Source organism: Elephas maximus, chromosome 19, assembly GCF_024166365.1.
Source record: "Elephas maximus indicus isolate mEleMax1 chromosome 19, mEleMax1 primary haplotype, whole genome shotgun sequence".
Taxonomy (NCBI): domain Eukaryota; kingdom Metazoa; phylum Chordata; class Mammalia; order Proboscidea; family Elephantidae; genus Elephas; species Elephas maximus.
The window spans coordinates 25,163,125-25,190,846 of record NC_064837.1 but is presented as its reverse complement, the minus strand read 5'-3'; the positions used below and the strand labels follow the sequence as shown (position 1 = coordinate 25,190,846).

At 41.6% G+C, this 27,722-nt stretch overlaps 1 protein-coding gene across 1 annotated transcript in view; it reads right to left on the bottom strand.

Annotated features, from left to right (window-relative positions):
* Positions 1-26,518, bottom strand: part of LRRC37B (leucine rich repeat containing 37B) — a 62,039-nt gene extending 35,521 nt beyond the window's left edge. Inside the window, exons 1-6 of the mRNA XM_049861329.1 lie at positions 25,018-26,518; positions 24,006-24,189; positions 20,948-21,019; positions 5,352-5,423; positions 4,177-4,248; positions 3,314-3,394 (exon numbers count right to left, since the gene is read on the bottom strand). Of these exons, the coding sequence (XP_049717286.1) occupies positions 3,314-3,394; positions 4,177-4,248; positions 5,352-5,423; positions 20,948-21,019; positions 24,006-24,189; positions 25,018-26,518 (1,982 nt within the window). The remainder of the gene's footprint in view (positions 1-3,313; positions 3,395-4,176; positions 4,249-5,351; positions 5,424-20,947; positions 21,020-24,005; positions 24,190-25,017) is intronic.
* Positions 26,519-27,722: the final 1,204 nt, after the last annotated feature.

Genomic DNA, 27,722 nt, shown 5'->3' with positions numbered 1-27,722 from the left:
TTTAAAATCATGGAGCTTTTATCGTTAGAACCAATAAACTTGACTAAAAGAATTTTTTTTTAATTAGCCACCAGTCTGGACCTGTGTAGGTGAATAAAGGAGAAGCACTTTAAAGTCAGAAATAAAAGGTAGACTTAACATTTGGGATTATCCACCCCTGCTTGCTTTCCACAATGTATTTCATCCCTGATTTCATCTGAAAGAGATATGATTACTGCTACTATTCAGAGAGCGCTGCTTAACTAATAAGGCCTTGGCACGTCTTTGAGGTGGATTTCAAATTCAGAGAAGACTGACTCTTTACACTTCTAATGTGTTCAGCTGGGGTTTGTAACGACACAGAGGCTTTGCTCAGGAGACCTGCTGCTGCTGCTGTTGCTACTGCTGCTGTCGAGTTCATTCCAACTCACAGTGACCCTACAGGACAGAGCAGAACTGCCCCATAGGGTTTCCAAGGCTGGCATCTTTGCAGACGCAGACCGCCACATCTTCCTCCCGCAGAGCACTGGTGGGTTTGAACTGCTGTCCTTTCCGTTAGCAGTCACACATTTAACCACTGAGGCACCAGGGCTCCTTTTCAGGAGATTTACTGGGTTATAATTAGCTGGAACCTAGGTTTTGTTCAGCCTGAAGCTTACCTAATTTGGAAATTCTCTTTAATAAAAAAGTGCAAAAGTGTAAGTACAAAAACCCCTAGGGCTCCTCCTAGGACCCTGGAAGGGAGCTATGGAAGTAAGGGACCCTGAGGCTTAAAAAAAAAAAAAAGCTCTGTTCAATTCAAGATAACCCCATCTCCGCTGGGACCTTTTTATAAAAACGTTTTTAATGCAGGTAAAACACTGTTCCAACTTGTAAACGCTCCAGTGCTGTGCCACACAGGTTATAAAATTACTTAGCTTTTCAGAGGTGGCATCTTCTCTTGGCAATTTGCCTTTGGAAACAGATGCAATAAAGCTTGTATTTCACCTGTGGCAAACTACCTATTAGAAAAATTTGATCCAAAACAGAGAAGGAGCCCAGCTTCCAACCCACATTGTGGCAAGTGTGCCAAGCTTTTCAACATGCCTGTGTATTAGTTTTAGGAGTATACCCGTTGCTGTCAAGTTGATTCCAACTCAAAGGGACCCTATAGGGCAGAGCAGAAATGCCCCATGGGGTTTCCAAGGCTGTAGTCTTCCTGGAAGCAGGCTGCTAAGTCTTTCTTCCTTGGAGTGGCTGGTAGGTTCGAATGGCCGACCTTTTAGTTAGCAGCTGAGCACTTAACCATTGTGTCACCAGGGCTCCTTTTCAGCAGCATACCTCGATTCAAATCACATTTTTTATTCATTTATTTCCAATACTAAAAAAAAAAACCAAACACAGTGCTGTTGAGTCGATTCCGACTCATAGCGACCCTAAAGGACACAGTAGAACTGCCCCATAGAGTTTCCAAGGAGCGCCTGGCGGATGTGAACTGCCGACCCTTTGGTTAGCAACTGTAGGACTTAACCACGACGCCACCAGGGTTTCCTTTCCAATACTAGCTAGCTCTAACTCTTTCATTACTATTTAGCAAATGCCTTTCTCTGTTTTTTAAGATGAACACAGAAATTTGAGATACGAAAGTTGGTCTCTCCTCCATCCACTTTTTTCTATGAATTTTGTCTAATCCCCTACCCTTCCTCTGGAGCCCTGTGTTGGCACAGTGGTTAAGCACTAACCGAAAGATCGGCAGTGGGAGCCTATCAGCCGCTCCACTGGAGGAGGATGTGGCAGTCTACTTCTGTAAAGATTACAGCCCTGGAAACCCTATGGGGCAGTTCTACTCTGTCCTACATGCTGTGAGTTGGAATCGACTTGACGGCAATGAGTTTGGCTTTAGGGAGTTCCCTTTCCCCTCCTTTGTCATCCCCCTACCTTGTTACCCTGTGCACGGATCCTAGCGTGGCTCTTCTATGTTTTCTCATCAACCTCCACTTCCTTCTTCCATTCTGAAAGTCTCTTGGGGACAAAGTCCTGTCCTATTCCTCTTTGTACACCCAGCACTTAGTACAGTGCCTGACACACAGTGGCCAGTGAACGTTTTTCATTGATTTCATTACTTAAAGTGTAATACCCACTTTCCCCCTATGCTCCCTACATAATTACAGTGAAAACTGAATGCTTACCAGGGACATTACGACCTTGTTATTGAAGCTACCAAAGTTTCTTGGTGTGGGAGCTAACCATCCAGCTCTCTGGTCTCTTATCATAGACTCTTCATAAGAGTCTCTGGTGCCAACAAAAGAAAAAGAGACCCTTAAGCTTCCTTTCCCCAAGTTCAGCATCAGCAAATTAACGGTGGGGCAGGTGGGTACAGGTTGGCATCTGCAGGATGTTAATCAGGCTCCAGGCACACCCGACATGAACTGTGTGACATGGATTGCTGAACCATCAGATAGTCTTCTCCAAAGTCAGGTTTAGAGGACAAGCTCCTTCTTTCATCCAAAATTCCCTGAAGGCTGGTGAACATACCCACTACCATTGGCTGGTGTCAAAGAGAAATCACAGAATTTTCTAGCTGAGAGAGAATAAAACCCACACTTCTTGTTTGAAGAGTAGTCAGGAAAGAAGGCATTTGGAATTAGGCTAGAGCAATGTATTTTCCTTATTAACACTTTTCACAGTATAGCTTAACAAACACCATTTTTCTTCATGCCTCAAAGGTTCCCCCTATGTATAGATAATTCCTAACTTTTTGAAAAGGATATATACTGTTTGAAAAATAATGTTCTGGGTGGCTAGGGAGAGAAGCGCACTCTGGCACGTTTCCCGGGATTCCTTTTACCGTACAGTCTAACAGAAGCTGATGGCTGAGAAAGCACCCCGACCCTTCGCTCTCTGGAGGACTCTGTGCTAAGCCTTGTGCTGTGTGGCGACACATTGCATACATTTAAGCAGGGAGGAACTTTACACGTGAGCTGGAATGAAAGTTAAATTCAAAAGTGGAATTCCTAGGACCATCCACACATCCGAGCAGCATCACTGGGATCCCCACGGCAGGGCTAGTTTGCGTGTTACTTGCTCGGTGAATTTAGTGCCCACTCCAAAGGTCAAAAAAAAAAAAAAGAAAATTTTTTTTCCAAAGGTCAGTACTAGGGCAAGGAGAACATGCCACATATGAGTTAGACAACTCTCTTGGCCTCTTTGTACCTTAGTTTCCTCATTTGAAAACATCGATCTTAAGACATACATGTTTCAGAATTTCTACTTGCTCATACACCCAGCTAACTGATACAGTTCAATGTTTTCACACATAATCTCTTCCCATGTGTCCATCTTCTATCTCACTTACAACGTGTGTAAAAACTGCATTCCATGCCAGGCCTGAAATGTTCCAAAGCCAAGTTCTGTGATTAAATTGCAACCAAGGTTTCTACAAACAGACACAAACAAGGGAAAATAAATAAATAAAGGTATTCTTTCAGAACACCCCTCCTTTGGCAATGATTCTAATTTATATGCGATGAAAACTATCTTCAACATTTGCTTCAGACGCTAAGGAAATCTCATTAAGGAAGATATTTGCTTATGATTTATTCTTTCCTATTTACACATATTAGGTACAAAACAGTAAATAATAAATACCTAGATTAAGTGATCTTTACTTCTCTAGAACAGGGTTTCTCAACCTTAGCACTATTGACATTTGGGGCTAGGTAAACTGTATTTTTTTTTCAACTTTTCTTGCAATGATTATGAAGATAGCATGGGGCCAGGCAACACTTTGTTCTGTTGTACATGGGGTCACCATTAATCACGGCCATCTCAACGGGAATTCACAAATAACAACAACTAACTTTTTGTTGTGTGGGTTGTTCTGTGCGTTGTAGGATGTTTAGCAGCATTCCTGGCATCTTCCCACTATGATGCCAGCAGCACACTCACAGTTGTCATAACCAAAAATGCCTCTAATCATTGCCAAATGTCCCCTCGGTGCAAAACTGCCCCAGTTGGGAACCACTGCTCTAGAATGATTCACTCTTATCTGTGTAATAATTCTCACACTAATCTTTGCCACAGTGGAAAAGGATTTGCTACATAACTTTAGTAGCTTTCCACTAATACAAGTTTCAGGTTTCAAAATGAACAGCAAAAAGATTTACAATTAAGTTTCATAAAGATTCTAAATAGAATTAAGTCTTATTTGTAACTTACATAGACGGTAAAAAAGGCAGTGGTTCAAATGTACGTCTTTCAATAGACTGTATTTTATTGCAGGATAAATCTCTAGGAAAAGTAAAAGAAAAATATTGCCTCAATTAGCTATTTGATATTAAATTAGTAGGAATAAATGGCAGAGTTCAGCATAATATTGAATAAGCTTTTATCTAAACTCTAAACCTTAGTAATTGTTCTCTAAACCTTCCAAGGCCCTAACCCTGCCCTCATCTCTCCTAAGAGTCTCACCTTCATAAATAAAACATACAACCACGAATCTCGATAGATTTTGGAGGTACTCTTTCCTGAGAGTAGGCCAATTGATTAGATGACCTATTGTCATCACATTAAGATCTGGATTCAGTGACCTTAAAGTTAGGGGGATTTGATATGTTTACTTAGGGTAAACATTTCTAGCTATACTAATTAACCATCATTTGAAACATTTATTTGTAATATGGCAAAACAATTCCTGCCTTGAAATCCTTAACACCAGTCCTTTGTAGCTAAATATGTTCTTTATAGTATTGTTTACATAATTCAACTGTTTAGTTACATATTTAATATTTAAATGCTAACAATTCAATTATCAAAATACTTTGGGTTAACAGCCTTTAAATTAACGTAGGTATTCTGTATTTTCTTGTCCTTTAGGCAACAAACAGAGGTTAATCTTAATTCCTCCTGTTCTATTAAACCAACTTTTTTGAATGTTTTCTGTAAGGCCAGATAGTAAATGTTTTAGGCTTTGCTGGCCGCAGACAATCTCTGTCTCATAGTTTTTTTTTCTTCAAAGTCCTTTAAAAATGCAAAAATCATTCTTAGCTTATGGGCTCTATAAAAACAGACCACAGACTATAGACTAAATATAAACAGATAGTATATGGACACTTATAAAACAAAGTTCATGTGGGTGTCTATAATTACTCAGACCTTATCGCCACTTTCCTCTGTAACTATAGATTTTTTTTCTGTCTTTTGCCTCTATAATAAAAGCTGGAAATGGACAGGAGATATTTAATGCTAGAGATGGGCTGGGACCCTACAGACTTACAGAATTGCAGAATTATATTGCTGGAAGAAAAATGTAGAGATTATCTTATCCAAGCTCCTTATTTATTCTACACATAACTAAAAACTCAGAAGTAAATATGATTAACTGACTAACTTACAAATACTGGATGGATAGCAGGCCTTCAAATGAATCCTTATGTAATTCAGTCAAACAGTTTTCACTGAGAATTCTGGAAAATGAAAAGGTTATTTGTGGATCTAATGCAAATTAACTACAACTATTTGCTACCTAGGTCTATTCTATGTGGGAGGAGCCAGGTAATGGTCCACCTAAATACTCTAATTTCTATTTAATTTAGGGATCTTGACCTCTTTTGTTTTCATTCAAACCTTTCTTCTCCTGTCCTCCTTTGTGTCCACCTCCCTGCTTCTCCCTCCTGTACCCCCATCACACACCCCCCTATCCACTCTTCCCACCAAGTCATGTATTTAACGCTTCCTCCCTAGATCACAAAGTCTCTGTTAGAATTCAACTCTGGGTGGCATCAAGATTGGCAGAACCGCCATTTCCCTGGCTCTCGTCCCAAACCTCATTATGAAAGCCCCACATGGAGCTATGTCAGGGCTGCAAATGAAGCCATTTGACCCTTGCCGTCCATTCATTTTTTTTTTTTTTATTAACTTTTGTTGAGCTTCAAGTGAACGTTTACAAATCAAGTCAGACTGTCACATATAAGTTTATATACATCTTACTCCGTACTCCCACTTGCTCTCCCCCTAATGAGTCAGCCCTTCCAGTCTCTCCTTTCGTGACAATTTTGCCAGCTTCCAACTCTCTCTATCCTCCCATTCCCCCTCCAGACAGGAGATGCCAACACAGTCTCAAGTGTCCACCTGATATAATTAGCTCACTCTTCATCAGCATCTCTCTCCTACCCACTGTCCAGTCCCTTTCATGTCTGATGAGTTGTCTTCGGGGATGGTTCCTGTCCTGTGCCAAGAGAAGGTTTGGGGACAATGACTGCCGGGATTCCTCTAGTCTCAGTCAGACCATTAAGTATGGTCTTTTTATGAGAATTTGGGGTCTGCATCCCGCTGATCTCTTGCTCCCTCAGGGGTTCTCTGTTGTGCTCCCTGTCAGGGCAGTCATAGATTGTGGCTGGGCACCAACTAGTTCGTCTAGTCTCAGGATGATGTAGGTCTCTGGTTCATGTGGCCCTTTCTGTCTCTTGGGCTCTTAGTTGTCATGTGACCTTGGTGTTCTTTATTCTCCTTTGCTCCAGGTGGGTTGAGACCAATTGATGCATCTTAGATGGCCGCTTGTTAGCATTTAAGACCCCAGATGCCACATTTCAAAGTAGGATGCAGAATGTTTTCATAATAGAATTATTTTGCCAATTGACTTAGAAGTCCCCCCATACCATGGTCCCCAAACCCCCGCCCTTGTTCCATTGACCTTTGAAGCATTCATTTTATCCCGGAAACTTCTTTGCTTTTGGTCCAGTCCAATTGAGCTGACCTTCCATGTATTGAGTGTTGTCCTTCCCTTCACCTAAAGTAGTTCTTATCTGCTAATTAATCAGTAAAAAACCGTCTCCTTCCCTCCCTCCCTCCCCTCCTCGCAACCACAAAATTGTGTTCTTCTCAGTTTTTACTATTTCTCAAGATCTTATAATAGTGGTCTTATACAATATTTGTCCTTTTGCCTCTGACTCATTTCGCTCAGCATAATGCCTTCTAGGTTCCTCCATGTTATGAAATGTTTCACAGATTCGTCACTGTTCTTTATCGATGCGTAGTATTCCATTGTGTGAATATACCACAATTTATTTACCCATTCATCCGTTGATGGACACCTTGGTTGCTTCCAGCTTTTTGCTATTGTAAACAGAGCTGCAATAAACATGGGTGTGCATATATCTGTTTGTGTGAAGGCTCTTGTTTCTCTAGGGTATATTCCGAGGAGTGGGATTTCTGGTTTTTTTTTTTTTTATGGTAGTTCTATTTCTAACTGTTTAAGATAACACCAGATAGATTTCAAAAGTGGTTGTACCATTTTACATTCCCACCAGCAGTGTATAAGAGTTCCAATCTCTCCGCAGCCTCTCCAACATTTATTATTTTGTGTTTTTTGGATTAATGCCAGACTTGTTGGAGTGAGATGGAATCTCATCGTAGTTTTAATTTGCATTTCTCTAATGGCTAATGATCGAGAGCATTTTCTCACGTATCTGTTAGCTGCCTGAATATCTTCTTTAGTGAAGTGTGTGTTCATATCCTTTGCCCACTTCTTGATTGGGTTGTTTGTCTTTTTGTGGTTGAGTTTTGACAGAATCATATAGATTTTAGAGATCAGGTGCTGGTCGGAGATGTCATAGCTGAAAATTCTTTCCCAGTCTGTAGGTGATCTTTTTACTCTTTTGGTGAAGTCTTTAGATGAGCATAGGTGTTTGATTTTTAGGAGCTCCCAGTTATCGGGTTTCTCTTCGTCATTTTTGGTAATGTTTTGTATTCTGTTTATGCCTTGTATTAGGGCTCCTAGGGTTGTCCCTATTTTTTCTTCCATGATCTTTATCGTTTCAGTCTTTATGTTTAGGTCTTTGATCCACTTGGAGTTAGTTTTTGTGCATGGTGTGAGGTATGGGTCCTGTTTCATTTTTTTGCAAATGGATATCCAGTTAAGCCAGCACCATTTGTTAAAAAGACTATCTTTTCCCCAATTAACTGACACTGGTCCTTTGTCACATATCAGCTGCTCATATGTGGATGGATTTATATCTGGGTTCTCAATTCTGTTCCACTGGTCTATGTGCCTGTTGTTGTACCAGTACTAGGCTGTTTTGACTACTGTGGCTGTATAATAGGTTCTGAAATCAGGTAGAGTGAGGCCTCCCACTTTCTTCTTCTTTTTCAGTAATGCTTTGCTTATCCTAGGCTTCTTTCCCTTCCATATGAAGTTGGTGATTTGTTTCTCTATCACCTTAAAAAATGACATGGGCATTTGGATCGGAAGTGCATTGTATGTATAGATGGCTTTTGGTAGAATAGACATTTTTACTGTGTTAAGTCTTCCTATCCATGAGCAAGGTATGTTTTTCCACTTAAGTATGTCCTTTTTAATTTCTTGTAGTAGAGCTTTGAAGTTTTCTTTGTATAGGTCTTTTAGATCCTTGGTAAAATTTATTCCTAAGTATTTTTTTTTTTTATTAACTTTTATTAAGCTTCATGTGAACGTTTACAAATCCAATCAGTCTGTCACATATAAGTTTACATACATCTTACTCCGTACTCCCACCTGCTTTTCCCCTATTGAGTCAGCCCTTTCAGTCTCTCCTTTCGTGACAATTTTGCCAGCTTCCCTCTCTCTCTATCCTCCCATCCCCCCTCCAGACAAGAGCTGCCAACACACTCTTGAGTGTCCACCTGATATAATTAGCTCACTCTTCATCAGCTTCTCTCTCCCACCAGCTGACCAGTCCCTTTCATGTCTGATGAGTTGTCTTTGGGGATGGTTCCTGTCCTGTGCCGACAGAAGGTCTGGGGAGCATGGCCGCCGGGATTCCTCTAGTCTCAGTCAGACCATTAAGTATGGTCTTTTTATGAGAATTTGGGGTCTGCATCCCACTGATCTCCTGTTCCCTCAGGAGTTCTCTGTTGTGCTCCCTGTCAGGGCAGTCATCGATTGTGGCCGGGCACCAACTAATTCTTCTGTTCTCAGGGTGATGTAGGTCTCTGGTTCATGTGGCCCTTTCTGTCTCTTGGGCTCCTAGTTGTCGTGTGACCTTGGTGTTCTTCATTTTCCTTTGCTCCAGGTGGGTTGAGACCAATTGATGCATCTTAGATGGCCACTTGTTAGCCTTTAAGACCCTAGATGCCACATTTCAAAGTGGGGTGCCGAATGTTTTCATAATAGAATTATTTTGCCAATTGACATAGTAGTCCCCTCAAACCATTTTCCCCAGACCCCCGCCCCTGCTTTGCTGACCTTTGAAGCATTCATTTTATTCCGGAAACTTCTTTGCTTTTGGTCCAGTCCAGTTGAGCTGACCTTCCGTGTATTGAGTGAACTGCTGACTTTTTGTTGGAGCCTGCAGCACTTAACCACTACGCCACTAGGGTTTCCAAATTACTAATGTGGTAGATATTAATTCAGTTATATCTATAATAACTTAAATATGAATGGTCTGAATATACTAATTAAAAGACAGGACTATCAGATTGGATCAAGAAAAAAACAAGATCAAGTATAGGTCGTCCATGAGAAACCCACTTTAAATATAAAAGACACAGCTAGATTAAAAGTAATGGGATGGAGAAAAATATGCCATGGTAATACTAATCCAACGAAGGCTGGAGGAGCTATATTAACTTCAGACAAAGCAGATTTCAGAGCAAGGAGAAATTATAAGAGACAAGGAGGGGTATTACACAATAATAAAGGGATCAATTCTCCAAGAAGATGTAACAATCTTTAAAGTGTATGACCTCATAACAGAGCATCAAAATATGTGAGGCGAAAACTGATAGAACTGCAGGAGAAACACAAAACCCCACTGTTATACATGGAGACATCAACACCACTCCATCAATAACTGATAGATCCAGCAGGCATAAAATCAGTAAGGATATATCTGAGCTGAACAGCACTATTAATCAACTGGATCTAATTGCCATTTCTAGAATACTTTATCCAAGAATACACAGAATATACATTCTTCTCAAGCTCACAGGGAAATTTGCCAAGATAAACCACATCCATGGCCATAAAACACCCCTTACTAAATTGAAAACAATAGAAATCACACAAAGTGTGCTCTCAGACCACAATGAAATTCAACTGGCAATCAATAACAAAAAGAGAGTAAGAAAATCCAAAAATATCTGGAGACCGGGCAACACACTTCTAAATAACACATGGGTCAAAGAAGAAGTCTCAAAAGAAATTTAAAAAATATTTTTGAACTAAGTGAAAATGAAAAAACAAATATGAAAATGAAAATATAAAAATCTGTGAGATGCAACGTGGGGAAATTGGAACCCCTACCCATGAGTAGTTTTACCCATAGCTGGTAGAAATGCAAAATGGTATAGTCATTGTCGAAAACAGTGTGGCAGTTCCTCAAAAAACTAAAAATAGAACTACCACATGACCCAGCAACTCCACTTCCAGGAATATATCAAAAAGACTTGAAACCAGAGACTCATACACCAGTGTTTATTGCAGCACTATTCACAACAGCCAAACGGTGGAAACAACCCAAATGCTCGTCACCAGATGAATAGATAAACAAGATGTGCTACATACATACAATGGAACACTACTCGGCCAGTAGGAGAAATGAAGTCTTGATACATGGTACAATATGGATGGAGACAGAAGACAGTATGCTGGGGGAAATAAGTTAATCACAAAAGGATAAATACTGTATGACCTCACTTACATAAAAAGACAAGAAAAGGCAAATGTATTGAGAAGAAAGTTTATTAGTGGTTACCAGGGGCAGGACCCCCACATGTCTGTCAGTTTGTCATAGTGTGCGGCCTTGCGTGTTGCTGTGACGCTGGAAGCTGGGCCACTAGTATTCAAACACTGGCAGGATGTCAGAAGAGACTCATACTTGATCTTGAACATCAAGTAGCTACAGCAAAATGAAGAAATGATAAAGTAAAAGAGCTAAACAGAAGATTTCTAAGGGTGGCATGAGAAGACAAAGTATTATAATGACATGTACAAAGACCTGGAGATAGAAAACCAAAAAGGAAGAACATGTTTGGCATTTTTCAAGCTGAGAGAACTGAAGAAAAGATTCAGTCCTCAAGTTGCAACATTGAAGGATTCTATGGGAAAAATATTAAATGACACAGGAAGCATCAAAAGAAGATGGAAGAAATACACAGAGTCACTATACCAAAAAGAAATGGTCGGTGTCCAACAATTTCAGGAGGCAGCATATGATCGGGAACCCATGGGACTGAAGGATGACGTTTAAGTTGCACTGGAGACACTGGCCATAAACAAGACTCCAGGAATTGATGAAATACCAATTGAGATGTTTTAACAAATGAGGGCAGCGCTGGAAGTGCTCACTCGTCTATGCCAAGAAATCTGGAAGCCAGCTACGTTGCCAAACAACAGGAAGAGATCCGTATTTATGCCTATTCCAAAGAAAGCTGATCCAAACGAATGCAGAAATTATCGAACAATATCATTAATATCACACACAAGTAAAATTTTGCCGAAACTCATTCAAAAGCAGCTCCAGCAGTATATGGACAGGTAACTGCCAAGAAATTCAGAAGAGGATGTGAAGTGAGAAATATCATTGCTGATGTCAGATGGATCCTGGCTGAAAAGCAGAGCGTACCGAAAAGATATTTACCTGTGTTTTTATGACTATGTGAAGGCATTAGATTGTGTGGATCATAACCAGTTATATTGAGAAGAATGGGAATTCCAGAACACTTAATGGTGCCCATGAGAAACCTGTACAGGGATTAAGAGGCAGTTGTTCGAACAGAACAGGGAATACTGAGTGATTTAAAGTCAGGGAAGGTGTGCTTCAGGGTTGTGACCTGTATGCTGGGAAAAAATCTGAGGAGCTAGAGTATATGAAGAAGAATGGGACATCGGGATTGGAGGAAGACTAATTAACAGCCTGCGTTATACAGATGACATAACCTTGCTTGCTGAAAGTGAAGAGGACTTGAAGCACTTACTGATGAAGATCAAAGACCACAGCCTTCAGTATGGATTACATCTCAACATAAAGAAAACAAAAATGCTCACAACTGGACCAATAAGCAACATCACGATCAATGGAAAAAAGATTGAAGTTGTCAAGGATTTTATTTTACTTGGATCCACAATCAACAGCCATAGAAGCAGAAGTCAAAAAACTCAAAAGACGCATTGCAACGGGCAAATCTGCTGCAAAAGACCTCTTTAAAGTGTTAAAAAGCAAAGATGTCCCCTTGAAGACTAAGGTGAACCTGACCCAAGCCATGGTGTTTTTAATTGCCTCATGTGTATGTGAAAGCTGCATGATGAATAAGGAAGACTGAAGAATTGATGTCTTTGAATTGTGGTGTTGTCAAAGAATATGGAGTATACTATGGACTGCCAGAAGAATGAACAAATCTGTCTAGGAAGAAGTACGACCAGAATGCTCCTTAGAAGCAAGGATGGTGAGACTGCATCTCACATGCTTTGGACATGTTATCAGGAGGGATCACTCCTTGGAGAAGGACATCATGCTTGGTAAGGTAGATGGTCAGTGAAAAAAGGAAGGTCCTCAATGGGATGGATTGACACAGTGGCTGCAACAATAGATGCAAGCATAAAAATGATTGTGAGGATGGTGCAGGACTGAGTAGTGTTTCATTGTGATGTACAGAGGGTCACTATGAGTCAGAGCTGACTTGAGGACACCTAACAACAACAACAGGAGTGGGAGGGACAGGGAAAAGGAAGTTAATGGTGACGGAAATGTCACATTGATTAAGGGTAGGGTTGCATAGTCAATTATTGTAATTGCTGTCAGTAAGTTGAGCACTTGTAAAAAGTTGAATTGATAAAAGCTGTGTAATAGATATAGTTACAATAATGCCAAAAATAAAATAAAATAAAAGAGTAGCTGCTGAGGCTGCTTATGTACAGCCAAAAACCTCATGGGATTTGGTGGCTTAGGGTCATGGTTTCATGGGACATTGCAGCTAATTTGCCTAATAACATGTATAGTGCTCCTGTTCTACCTCCTAGTTCACTGCATAGAGCCTGGTGTCTTAAAAGCTTGCCAGCAGCCATCCAAGGCACAGCAGTTGGACACTATTTGCCTGGAGGAACAGAAGAAGGAGAGTCAGGAATAGAGAAGGAGGATATGGAATGTGTGGCTAATTGCCTCCATTAACAACTGCCTCCATTGCCATGAGACCGGAATTAAATGGTTCTTGGCTAACATTACTGAACATTTTGATCAAAGATTCCATAGAAGAATCCTGATTAAAAGGGAGAAAATGCAGAACAGAATTTTAAATTGTTATGGATTCCAGGCTTCCTGGAGCCATGAAGTTTGGATGAACCCCTGAAAATATTGCTCTGAGATAATCTTTACACCTTAAGTCAGAAACGTCCTTGAAGTCTCCTTAAAATGAAACAACAGTTTAGCTTAACTAGTAAAAAATGTATGCTTTGAGCATTCTGGTCTTTTAAGAACTATCTATATGGGATCAATTTGACAACAGCAACTTGAAAGATTAGATAGGAACATTAAGGGGCAGTGAAGTTATGTTAATGAGGGAGGAACAACTCAGAAAAGGAGGGTGAGAATGGTTGTAGAACTCAAAATGTAATCACTGTCACTAAATGGAGCATCTATAAACTGTTGAATTGGTGCATGTTTTGCTGTGTATATTCTTAACAAAAACAAAAATAAATAAAATTTTCTAAAAATTGTGAGATGCAGTGAACATAGTTGTTTTAGATTGAATTGTGTCTCTGCAAAATGCGTGCCAACTTGGCTAGGCCGTGATTCCCAGTGTTGTGTGATTGTCCTCCATTTTGTGATCTGATGTGATTACCTATGTGTGGTAAATCCTAACCTCTACAATGTGAATGAGGCAAGGTTAGAGGCAGTTCTGTTAATGAGGCAGGATGCAATCTACAGGATTAGGTTGTATATTGAGTCAATATCTTTTGAGATATAAAAGAGAGAAGTGAACAGAAAGACAGGGGACCTCATGCCTCCAAGAATGTCACCAAGAAAGAAACACCAGGAGCAGAGCACATCCTTTGGCCCCAGGATCCCTGTGCTGAGAAATTCCTCAACCAGGGGAAGATTGATGACAAGGACCTTCCCACAGGACCAACAGACAGAGAAAGCATTTCCTGGGAGCTGGTGCCCTGAATTCAGACTTCTAGCCTCCTAGACTCTGACAGAATGAATTTCCATTCAGGTATGGTATTTCTGTTATTGGAGCCCTAAATAACTAAGACAGCAGTGCTTAGAGGAAAATGCATAGCACTGAATGCATACATTAGAAAAGAAAAAAAAAAATCCGAGGTAAGCAGAGGAAAAGAAATAATAAAAATCAGAGCAGAAATCAATGAAGTTGAAGTAAGAATAGCGAAAATCAAAGAAATTATAAGCTGGTTCTTTGAAAAGATCAATAAAATTGATAAACCTCTAGGAAGACTAAAAGAAAAAAAGAAAGAAGACACAAATTATTAATATTAGAAATGAAAGAGGGACCATCACAACTGATCCCATGAACATTAAAACCAAAAACAAAACCAAACCCATTGCTGTTGAGTCAATTCCAACTCACAGTAACTCTATAGGACAGAGCAGAACTGCCCCATAGGGTTTTTGAGGAGTGGCTGGTGGATTTGAACTGCTGACCTTTTGGTTAGCAGCCGAGCTCTTAACTACTGTGCCATCAGAACTCCCTATGGCCATTAAAAGGATAATAAAGGAATACTGTGAACAACTCTATGCCCAAACATTTGATAACTTAGATGATATGGAGCAATCTCTAGAAAGACACAAGCTACCAAAACTCATACAAGGAGAAATAGACAGTCTGAGCAGTCATATATCCATTAAAGAAAATTAATCAACAACTAATAACCTTCCAAAATAGAAAGCACCAGGCCCAGATGGTTTCATTGGTGAATTCTACAAATACTTAAAGAATAATTAACACCAATCCTTCTAAAACTCTTCCAAAAAATAGAAGAGTAGGAAACAATTCCTAACTCATTCTATGAGGTCAGTATTGCCCTCATACCAAAACCAAAGACATTACTAGGAAGGAAAATTACACACCAATGTCTCTCATGAACATACATGCAAAGATCCTCAGCAAAATATTAGCAAATTGAATCCAACAATGTAGAAAAAGAATTATACACCATGACCTAGTAGGGTTTATCCTAGGTATGCAAGGCCGGTTCAACATTTGGAAATCGATTAATATAATTCATCATATCAACAGGCTAAAGAAAAATCATATGATTGTATCAATAGATGCGAAAAAATCATTTGACAAGATCCAGCACCCATCCATGATAAAGACTCTCAGCAAACTACCAATAGAAGAGAACTTTTTAAACTGAATAAAGAACATCTACAAAAACCCTACAGCTAACATAACACTTAGTGGGGAGAAACTAGATGCTTACTCCCAAAATCAGGAACAAGACAAGGATGTCCCCTCTCACCACTCCTATCAACATTGTATTGTAAATTCTAGCTAATGTAAAGAAAAGGAAATAAAATGTATACAGAATGAGAAGGAAGGAATAAAACTGTCTTAGTCCACAGATGATATGATTGTCTACCTAGGAAATCCCAAAGAATTGAAAAAAAAAATAATTGGAACTAATAAGTGATTATAGCAGGGTTGCAGGGTACAAAGTTAATATACAAAAGTTAATTACTTTCCTATGTACCAGCAATAAAGAACTGGAATTTTAAAGTAAAAACATACCATTTACCTTAGCACCAAAAGAAATGACATGCTTGGGTACAAATCTAACAAAATTTATACAAGATCTATACGAGGACAACTAAGAGACTCTGGTGAAAGAAATATATTTCTAAATAAATGGAGGGATATTCCACACTCATGGATAACAAAACCAAACCTAACCCATTGCTGTCCAGTTGATTCCTACTCATAGCAACTCTACAGGACAGAGTAGAACTGCCCCATAGGGTTTCCGAGGAGCACTTGGTGGATTTGAACTGCTGACTTTTTGGTGAGCAGCTGGGCTCTTATCCTTTGTGCCACCAGGGCATTCATGGATAGGAAGACTTAGTATTATTCAGATTGCAATTCTTCTCAACTTCATCTACAGATTCAATGCAATACCAATCAAAATCTCAGCAAGCTATTTTGTGGATATCGACAAACTGATTTACAAAGGCAGAAGACCAAGAAATGGCCAACAAATAATGAAAAATAGAGTTGGAGGACTGGCATTATCCTACTTCAAGAGTTACTCTAAAGTTATAGTGATCAAGACAGTGTGGTATTGACAAAGGAACAGGAAAATAGATCAGTGAAACAGAATAGACTCCATAAATTGACCCACACAAATTTAGTCAACTGATCTTTGACAAAAGGAGCAAAGGCAACTCAACAGTGAAAGGATAGTCTTTTTAACAAATGGTACTGGGACAGCTGAACATCCACATGCAAAAGCATGAATATGACACAGCTTACAACTTTCCCCAAAATTAACTCAAAATGAATCACAGGCCTAAATATAAGATGCAAAACATTACAACTTCTAGAAGATAACACGGGAAAAAATCTAGGTGATTTGGGTTTGGAGATAGCTTTTTAGATACAGCATCAAAAGCATGATTGATAAAAGAAAAAACTGGCAAGTTGGACTTCATTAAAATTAAAATCATCTGCTGTACAAAAGACACTTTTTTATTTTTATTGTGCTTTAAGTGAAAGTTTACAAATCAAGTCAGTCTCTTGTACAAAAATTTATACACACCTTGCTATTTACTTCTAGTTGCTCTCCCCCTAATGAGGCAGCACATTCCTTCCCTCCACTCTCTGTTATCGTGTCCATTTAGCCAGCTTCTGACCCCCTCTGCCTTCTCATCTCCCCTCCAGGCAGGACCTGCCCACATAGACTCATGTGTCTACTTGATCCAAGAATCTCACTCCTCAGCAGTATCATTTTCTATCCCATAGTCCAGTCCAATCCCTGTCTGAAGAGTTGAATTTGGGGATGGTTCCTGTCTTGGGCTAACAGAAGGCCTGGGGACCATGATCTCAGGGGTCCTTCTAGTCTCAGTCAGACCATTAAGTCTGATCTTTGTAGGAGAATTTGAGGTCTGCATCCCACTGCTCTCCTGCTCCCTCAAGGTTCTCTGTTGTGTTCCCTGCCTGTCCAGGCAGTCACTTGTTGTAGCTGGGCACTATCTAGTTCTTCTGGTCTCAGGTTGATATGGTCTCTGGTTTATTTGGCCCTCTGTGTCTCTTGGGCTCATAATTACCTTGTGTCTTTGGTGTTCTTCATTCTCCTTTGCTCCAGGTCGGTTTACACCAAATGATGGATCTTAGATGGCTGCTTGCTAGCATTTCAAACCCCAGGCGCCACTTTCCAAAGTGGGATGCAGAATGTTTTCTTAATAGATTTTATTATGCCAAATGACTTAGATGACCCCTGAAACCATAGTCTCCAAACACTCGCCTCTACTAGGCTGGCCTTTGAAGCATTCCGTTTATTTCAGAAACTTCTTTGCTTTTGTTTTAGTCCAGTTGTGCTAACCTCTCCTGTATTGTTTGTTGTCTTTCCCTTCACCTAAAACAGTTCTTATCTACTATCTAATTCGTGAAAACCCCTCTTCCTCCCTCCCTCTCTACTCTCGTAACCATCAAAGAATATTTTCTTCTCTGTTTAAACTATTTTTCGAGTTCTTATAATAGTGGTCTCATACAATATTTGTCCTTTCGCAGCTGACTAATTTCACTCAGCATAATGCCTTCCAGATTCTTCCATGTTATGAAATGTTTCATGGATTCATCATTGTTCTTAATCAATCTGTTGTATTCCACTGTGTGGAATATACCATAATTTATTTATCCATTCATCTGTTGATGGGCACCTTGGCCACTTCCATCTTTTTGCTATTGGAAACAGTGCTGCAATGAACATGGCTGTGCATATATCTGGTTGTGTAAAGGCTCTTATTTCTCTAGGATATATTCCAAGGAGTGGGATTCCTGGAACGTATGGTAGTTCTATTTCTAGCTTTTTAAGGAAGCGCCAAATCGATTTCCAAAGTGGTTGTGTCATTTTACATTCCCAAGGGCAGAGTATAAGTGTTCCACTCTCTCCACAACCTCTCCAACATTTACTATATTGTGTTTTTTGGATTAATGCCAGCCTTGTTGGAGTGAGATGGAATCTCATTGTAGTTTTGATTTGCATTTCTCTAATGCCTAATGATCATGAGCATTTCCTCATATATCTGTTGCTACCTGAATGTCTTCTTTAGTGAAGTACCTGTTCATACCCTTTGTCCATTTTTCAATTGGGTTATTTGCCTTTTTGTAGTTGAGTTTTTGTAGTATCATGTAGATTTTAGAGATCAGACATTGATTGGAAACGTAATAGCTAAAAACTTTTTCCCGACCTGTAGGTAATCTTTTTACTCTTTTGGTGAAGTCTTTGGATGAGCATAGCTGTTTGATTTTTAGGAGCTCCCAGTTATCTAGTTTTCCTTCTGAAAAGACACTCTAGGGGAGTGAAAAGTCAAACCACAGACTGGGAGAAAGTATTTGCAAAACATGTATCTGATAAAGGCCTTGTACCGAAAACATACAAAGAACTCTTAAAACTCAACAATAAGAAAACAAACAATCCAGCAGAAGATCTGAACAGATACCTCACAAAAGAAGATATACAGCTGGCCAAAGCTCATCATCATATATCATCAAGGAATTGCAAATTAAAACAATCAGATACCACTACACACATATTAGAATAGCTAAAACCCAAAACACTGATAACACCAAATGCTGGCGAGCATATGGAGCAACAGGAACTCTCAGTCATTGTTGGTGGGAGTGCAAAATGATATGTCCCCTTTGGAAGACAGCCTGCAGGTTCTGATGAAGCTAAACATGAGCTTATCATACAACCCAGCTAACATGCTGCTGGGTATTTACCCAAATAAATTGAAAAGCTTATGTCCACATAAAAAACTGCACAAGAATGTTTATAGCAGCTTTATTAATCATTGCTAAAACTTGAAAGCAACCAAGATGTCCTCCAATAGATGAATTAATAAACAAACATGAGCTATCAAGCTATGAAAAGACATGGAGGAAACTTAACTGCACACTGCTAGGTGAAGGAAGCAGCCAGTCTGAAAAAGCTACATGCTGTATGACTTCAACTATATGACATTCTAGAAAAGAAAAACTAGAGAGACAATAAAAAGATCCATGGTTCAGGGGTTCGGGTGAGGGTGAGAGGATGAACAGGTGGACCACAGGGCATTTTTACGGCAATGAAACTATTCTGTGTGATACTATAATGATGCACAGAGGGCATTAGGCATTTGTGAAAACTACAAGACTGCACAACAGGAAGAGTGAACCCTAATGTAAAATGTGGACTTTAGTTAATAGTGATGCATCAATAGGGATTCCTCAATTGTAACAAGTGTATCACAGGCATACAAGGTGTTAGTAGGAGAAACAATGAGCAGGGGGTAGCAGCTGTTTGGGAACTCTGTACTTGCTGTGCCATTTTTCTGTAAACCTAAAACTGCTCCAAAAAGAAAAAAGTCTGTTTTAAAAAAAATGAAATTGGACTTTTTCCTAAAACAAAGCAAATCTCATTTGGCTGATGTGTTTGACAGCGAGGACTGGCTTTGCCGATTAGATTATATGCCATTTTCTACAAGCTGAATGAGTTAAACATTTAACATATACTTAGAGCATAAAAGAAAAAATATGATATGATAAAATAATTTTATAAAAATGTTGACAAATCTCCTTCTGTTCTATTGGCCAGGAATGGACTTCACCGATGGACCTTTAAAAAGGGCGCCGTTGTTATTGGTTTGTCCTGGAGGTAAGGACAGCCTCAGCAAAAAGAAGCTGTCATCACACAGATGTATTTGGAAGCTGAGGGGTCCTCATGAGAAGTCAGCTGGAGAAGCAGCACCACCAGGGCAAGGGAGTGACAGCTGGACAACTCCAGTGGTGCTGTTTTTGAGAAACCCAGGAAGTGAGGAATCCCTCATGGGAAATGCCATACCAGAGGGCACCACAACCAGAGGGCACCACAACCAGAGGGCATCTACCCCTTCCTCTCCACCACTCTCCTCACCAACTTCTAAGAAGCCAGAGGCAGCCAGCTGAATGGAGGGATGGAGAATGAGAGATACAGGGAAAGGGAACAGAGAAGAAGCCAGCCAGGACCCCTCTTCACATTGTAAGCGTCTAGGTTTAAAAAAAGGCTCAGGCTTGGGGATGGGAGAAGTTTTCAATTCTTTGAGAGTATAGACTTATGTGACTGAGACGCTGGACTGGAACTAGCACTGTCCTTGGGACTGAAAGTGATCACAGGAATTTTATTATCTCAGTGACTAGAAAAGCTATAGGGCTTCCCGACTTCATCCATGGGATTTCATCCACAGGACTGTGAAGTCCTCAGATTGTATTTTTATACATATAAGATAAAGTTCCTTTTCAACTCTCAAAAAAAACAAAACCAACCTCTCCTTCAAAAGTGCTCCAATAAACATCCTAGCCCTTAAAAAAAAAAGTCTATTAAGAGAAAAAGACAAAAAGAAAACACACACACACAATAAACCTACTCTGCTATATGTCAATATGGATGTAGCCAATGCATGGAGTATGATCCAGAAAGATGTACACAGAACTCAGAGAAGTGGTCACCTCAGGGGTGGGGATTAGGGAACAAGGAGGGTTTTCATGATACCTGTTATTTCAGTTTTATACACTGAGAATAGCATCCTGTATCATTTATCAAATGAAAGATAAGTTTAAATCGGATCTTACTTGTTTTAGAGAGAATCCACCAAATTTAATTTTAAAAGTTACCATAGAATTGCAATCAGTAGAGGTGAGTCTGGAATATGGAGAGAGGGAACATCTTTTCTCAGAGGTATTGACGTCAAAATTCTGGACCAAGAAGGATCTTACAATGCAGTTAGCTTTCTGTATTCATATTTGGAGAGGATATACTCACAGTTTCTCAGTCCAATGGTATGCCTTCCAAATATTTTCCTCAATATAAAAAATAGAGTTTCCTTGGAAATTTCTGTGAAGAAACACAGTTCATATCTTTGAATACGTAGGAATACAAATGAACAGAATAACTCTAAAGAATCATGGCAACCTTACCGGAAATATTCAGATGCAGAGAACATCAGCTTTCTAACTTCCATGGCTGTCAGCTGTCAAATTGGTTCAATTCAGACAGACAGACTGTGGGGGGCAGTGGCACAAATGATAAGGCCAACTGCTCAGAACCTGAACCTCCTATCTGCCCAATTCTCCTCCTTTATCATTATCAGCAAATATGTACACAGATAATGCGTGCTCGGCAATGCCACAGCTTGGGTGAAAGGTCCGCTGTTGAAACCTCTCCAGATGGTGGAAGGATAAAGGCCATTAGAAACTAGAAGGACCAATGGACTGGAGTGGAAAGATCTCTCAGGCATACTGCTTAATGAAAAACTGCGGATCACTGCTGAGCAAGAAGTACAGTCCTACCTCGTTAGAAAAAACAGGAATATGTATGTAAACACGTATATATGTGTAAATGCAAAGGGAAGAGCCTGGAAGGAAGGACACATACTCAATGGTGACAGGGTTATTTTGCAGGTGATGGGGAGGAGGGTGGGAAGGGGAAGGGGAGGGGACTTTCACATTTTATGCTATATTCTTTTTAAAATTATTATACTGTGGAAATGTAGCCACAAATGACATGCATTTAAAATAAGTTGTTAAATTCCCGAGGTGTGGTTTCAACCACTAACTCCACCACTTCGACTCTTTCCTTTAACTCTGTCCTTTTCCCTCAGCAACAGCTTACCTACTCAGTTCATAAAGTCAAATAGGTGGCACTTGAAATTAAGTCAAAACAGTTAAGTTGCCTGCCCATCTGCCTGGTGGACATTTCCACTCCACCAGAAACTTCCTGATTGTTTTATGCTCACCAGCAAAAGATGCCGGAAACTGAACTCGTCTTCCCCAGACTGGCTCTCCTTCCTGACTGGTGGATCTCCATCTGTGTGTTCTACCACCATCAGTTTGCTAATCGTTCAGGATGGAAATTTTGAAGTGGTATTTGAGTTTTTCTCTTTCCTGTACACTGCTTCCCCAACTCTCTAGTCCATCATCAAATCCTGTCCTTTTTTTGAAGTGCTCCCAGGATTCTCTTTCCATTCCTATCACAACTGCTCTGATTCAGCCCCTTTTTGATTTGCTCTTAGATTTTGCTGGAGCTTTCTATCTGGTTTCCCTGTATCAAGCTTTTTTCTCCAGGCGGCCCTACACATGGATTTTAAAATAATTTTCCTGTTTTAATCATTTATCCCTCTTGCTTGAAAACTTTCAATGGCTCTCCATATTTCACAATGTAACATCCAAACCTCTATAGCTGATATTCAAGTTTTTCACAATCTCATCTTGCATTGCTCCCTAACCCAATTCTTTGCAGCCAGACTGGTCTACTAAATCCTGACCATTCCTGCAGCCATGCCTTTGCCTAGGCTGTATTCCCTATTTTTCTCTATTTAGCAAATCCTAATCACTCTTTGGAAACCCTGGTGGCGTTGTGGTTAAGTGCTATGGCTGCTAACGAAAGGCTCGGCAGTTTGAATCTGCCAGGTCCTCCTTAGAAACTCTATGGGGCAGTTCTACTCTGTCCTATAGGGTCGCTATAGGTGCTATATCTGCATTATGCAAATGACATGACCTTGCTTGCTGAAAATGAAAAGGACTTGAAGCACTTGCTGCTGAAGATCAAAGACCACAGCCTTCAGTATGGATTGCACCTCAACATAAAGAAAACAAAAATTCTCCCAACCGGACCAATGAGCAACATCATGATAAATGGAGAAAAGATTGAAGTTGTCAAGGATTTCATTTTACTTGGATCCACAATCAACACACATGGCAGCAGCAATCAAGAAATCAAAAGACACATTGCTTTGGGTAAATCTGCTGCAAAGGACCTCTTTAAAGTGTTGAAGACCAAAGATGTCACCTTGAAGACTAAGGTGCACCTGACCCAAGCCATGGTATTTTCAATCGCATGTGAGAGGTGGACAATGAATAAGGAAGACCAAAGAAGAATTGACGCCTTTGAATTGTGGTGTTGGCGAAGAAAATTGAATATACCATGGACTGTGAAAAGAACGAACAAATCTGTCTTAGAAGAAGTACAACCAGAATGCTCCTTAGAAGCAAGGATGGCGAGACTGTGTCTTACATACTTTGGACATGTTGTCAGGAGGAATCAGTCCCTGGAGAAGGACATCATGCTTGGCAGAGTACAGGGTCAGTAGAAAAGAGGAAGGCCCTCAACAAGGTGGATTGACACAGTGGCTGCGACAATGAGCTCAAGCATAACAACGATTGTAAGGCTAGCTCAGGACCAGGCAGTGTTTCGTTCTGTTCTGCATAGGGTCATTATGAGTCGGAACTGAGTCAACGGCACCTAACAACAACAACAACATATATGGAAAGCCAGGGACAAAGATCAAGTCTGGACCTGAGGGATAAAATAATAATAGCTAAGATTCACATATTTTTTAGGTGGGATATAAATGCTTAACATGAATGAACTTATTGAAATTTCACAATAATCCTATGGGATAGTAATTTTACAGATGAGGAAACTGAGTCACAGGGTTGGGTTCAAACCCAGGCAGTTTCGCTATAGAATCTCTCTCTTTAACCACTTTGTTGTATCCTCAACAACAGGATGGAAAAAGGAAAGCAATCCTATAAAGAGGATGGAGCAAAACTGGGAATAGAGCAGAGGTTGAGGCATGAAATGATGGGGCTAAAGAAGAATGGGTAAGGAAAAATAATAAGGGCAATCACAAGCTAAAGCCTGGGGAAGCGGGCACAATAATAAGCAAAAGAATGAGGATAAGGAAAAGCTGACAAACAAAAGTAAAAAAGAAAGTCTCTCGACATGGATTGGGAAGATGAGGAACATCAGGAAGTGCTCAAGGAAAAGGTTGTCATGTTAAGCAGAGTGCAGAGGACAAACGAGGAAAGGCAATTCTTACAAGACAGTGAAGGTGCCATTGTATTCAAGGAGCTCTGGAGACTGAGCTAGATCCTCCTGGGGTGTTGGAGAAGTTTCACCCTTCTTATTGGGCTCTGGGGACTGTGGCAGGTCCTCCTGCTTGACTGGAGAAGGCTGGGAATCATCAGGAGGATCTTGAAGTTGAACTGGGTACTCCTGCTGAACTGAAGAAAGTTCAGTCTCCTTAGGTGGATCTGGAGGCAGAGCTAGGATTTGCTCCTTGGTTGAAAAGGGTCCAACTTCCTCAGGGGACTCTGGAGGCTGAACTGGGGCATCCCGTTGTGTTGGATAATGCTCAACCACAGGTTTAACTGATACATTAGGCAACACTGAATGGTGAGCTTGAGGATGACCTGGAAGCTGAACTGTCACTACATCATGCAAAGAGGGTAGGGTTAAAACCTCATTTGGGGGCTCTGAAGGCTGAGCTGGGACCTCTAGTTGGACTGGAGAAAGATTAACCTCCTCAGTGGGTTTTGGAGGCTTAGTTGGGTATTTCTGCTGGCTTGGAGAAGGTCTGACCTCCTCAGGAGGTTGAACTGAGGAAGGTTGCACCTTTTCAGGAGTCTGTGGAGGCCGAGCTGGGACCTCTTGCTGGGTTGGGCATGACTGAACCTCCTTAGTGGGTTCCGGAGTTAAGGTAAGCTGCAGATCAGCAGGTTTAACTGTAACATTGGGCAAGTTTGAAAGGTAAGGTTGATTCTGACCTGGTGGTGGAACCTCATGATTTGCGGTAGTTTGAGTTATAACCTCCGTAGGAGGCTCTGGAGGTTTAGCTGGGGCCTCCTGCTGGACTGGAGAAGGTTCCACCTCTTCAGGGAGCTGTGCAGGCTGATGTGTGTCCCCCTGCTGTCCTGGAGAAAGTCCAGCTTCCTCAGTGGGCTTTGTAGTCTGAGCAGGAGCTGCCTCCTGGGTTGAAGAAGGTTTAATTTCTTCAGAGGGTCTTGAAGGCACAGCTGGAAACTGCTGCTGGGTTAGAAAAGGTGCAATACCTTCAGAGGGCTTTGGAGGTTGTGCCTGGGCTTCATGATGTATGGGAGGTTTAACCTCTTGGGGAGGTTTTGCAGGCTGTGCTGGAACTTCCTGCTGCACTGGAGAAGGTTCAACCTGCTCAGGGGGCTCTGGAGGTGGAATTGGGGCCTCTTGCTCAGATGGAGGTTTGACCTCTTGGGGAGGCTTTGGAAGCTGAGCTGGAGCCTCCTGCAGGCCTGGAGAAGCTTCAACCTCCTCAGAGGGCTTTGGAGGCTGAGCTGGGGCTTCCTGCTGCACTGGAGAAGCCTCAAACTCCTCAGGTTGCTGTGGTGGCAGACCTGGGGTCCCCTCCTGTATTGATTGTTTAACCTCCTGGGGAGGCTTCAGAGACTGGGCTATGGTTTCCTGCTGCGTTGGAGAAGGCTCAACCTCCTGAGATGGCTCTGGAGGCAGAGCTGGGGACTCCTGCTGGACTGGAGAAGCCCCACATTCCTCTAGAGGCTTTGGAGGTAGTGCTGGGGCTTCCTGCTGGACTGGGGAAGGTTCAACTTCCTCAGGGGGCTCTGGAGTCTGAGCTGGGGTCTGCTGCTGGGTTGGAGAAGGTTTAACCTCCTGTGGAAGCATTGGAGACTGTGCTGGGACTTCCTGCTGGACTGAAGAAGAGGCAACCTCCTCTGGGCTCTGTGGAGGCAGAGCTGGGGACTCCTGCTGGGTGGGAGAAGCTTCAACTTCTTCAGCAGCATTTGGAGGCTGGAATGGGGCTTTCTGCTGACCTGGAAAAGGTTCAGCCTCCTCAGAGGGCTTTGGAAGCTGAGATGGAGCCTCCTGCTGGACTGGAGAAGGCTCAATTTCAACCTCCTCAGGCTGCTCTGGAGGTGCAGCTGGAGCCTCCTGCTGTGCTGGAGAAGGCTCGACCTCCTGGGGTGGCATTGGAGGCTGAGCTGGGGGCTCCTGCTGGCTTGAAGAAGGTTTAACCTCCTGGGGAGGCTTTGGAGGCTGTGCTGGGGCCTCCTGCTGAGGTGGACATGATTGAACCTCCTTCATACGTTCTGGGGTTAAGGTAAGCTCCATATCCACCGGTTGAATTGTGATATTGGACAAGGTTGAATGATGAGTTTGATTCTGACCTGGAGGTCGAAGACTCACCTCATGGGGCACTGAAGTCTGAGGTATAACCGCATTAGGTGGCGTTAGAGGCTGAGTTTGGGCCTCCTGCTGTGTTAGAGGAGGTTCATTCTCCTCAGGTGCCTCTGGAGTGTGAACTGGGGTCTCCTGCTCTGTAGGAAAACGCTCTTCTACCTTAGGGGCCTCTGGAAGCCGTGTTGGGGCCCCTTGCTGGACTGGCGATTCGGGTGGGAAATCAGGGGAGGGCAAAGACCGGGGTTCGGTCAGCCCTGGGGCGTCAGAGTTCAGCAGGACCAGGTTCCGGGCCCACGCGAGAAAAGGCGGTGCCTGGAAAAGTAGCCACAGTGCCTGCAGCATGAGGAGGACCCGTGGGTCCCAGAGGCACAACCGGGACATGACACACGGAGGGTACGGGGCGCCGCGCTCTTGGGGGGAGCCGAACCGTTATGACCGACTGAGACACTCGCGCAAGGTTACCACCGCGCGCCCCACCCTTTATTTACGACACCTTTGTTTACGCACCACCTTTACTGAGGTGCGTCAGAGACCAGGCCCAAGCCACTATGGCGAGCCCTTTTCCTAGAATCACCGCGGCCCAGGCTTCCCTTCTCCTGCAGAGCTGGCAGGATTTCACGTCCCCTCCCTCACCCTTCCCCTCAAAGCAGGGGAGGGTTAGGGCTCTTTCTGTCCCCCCTCCCTGCCCTCAGCTTCCAGCCTCAGGGACAGAGAGCTTCACCAGCCTCTCTGCACTGTCAAAAGTGCTAGTCAGTTTCTGGCAGCCAGACCTCTTCTTCCTCCAAACTGAAATCGAGACATTCTTCCACTCTGTGGCGGAACTGCTTTCAAGGAAAGTAACTGACCTGCAAAATGAACGCTATTTAGTGTGGCCAAGAAGGGAGGGAACACACATTAAAGTTATTTTACTCTAAAAGGCTGCTGTTTCCTCAACTCTCCGTATCCTCTTTGTTCCATGTTTGATTATTAACTCACCACTCTATCAGGTAGAAAAAAAAGATCAGTGAGGACTCCAAACTTCCTGTAGGAAGGCCTTAGGGGGTGTGCAATTTGGTCTGAGAGTGAGGGACTGAATCCGAGTGCACAGCACTTTACATTGGCATGGAAAAACTTGCCCATCCCACTTTGACTCAACAAGGCCATTAATACAGAAAAAGTAACAACCCCGCTTTTCAGAGGTCCACCTTTGCCTACAAGGATAAGGATGTTAAAGTCAGCATGTTAAAGACTTTTCTTGAAATACTGTAACCAACACCAGTTTGTTTCCTTTATAGCCCCTCTTATAATCTTTTGTTTTCTTATTTATTTGCTAGCACAACACCCCTAGCATGTAAACTCCAAGAGAGGGAGAGTTTATCGTGTTATTCCCAGTACCTAGCATATGGCTTGGCACATAGTCATGGTTTTCAAATTGAACCGATTTCAAGATTGGTCTCATAAGGATGGGACTTTTGTTTTATTCAGGCTTCTGAAATCATTAGCACCAATGTTGAATCCCTTCCTCTTATATTTAACAGGAAGCTAGACTTTTTTCCTTCTAAATTTATCTTGTTGTTGAGAGTATACATAACAAAGCATAAACTAA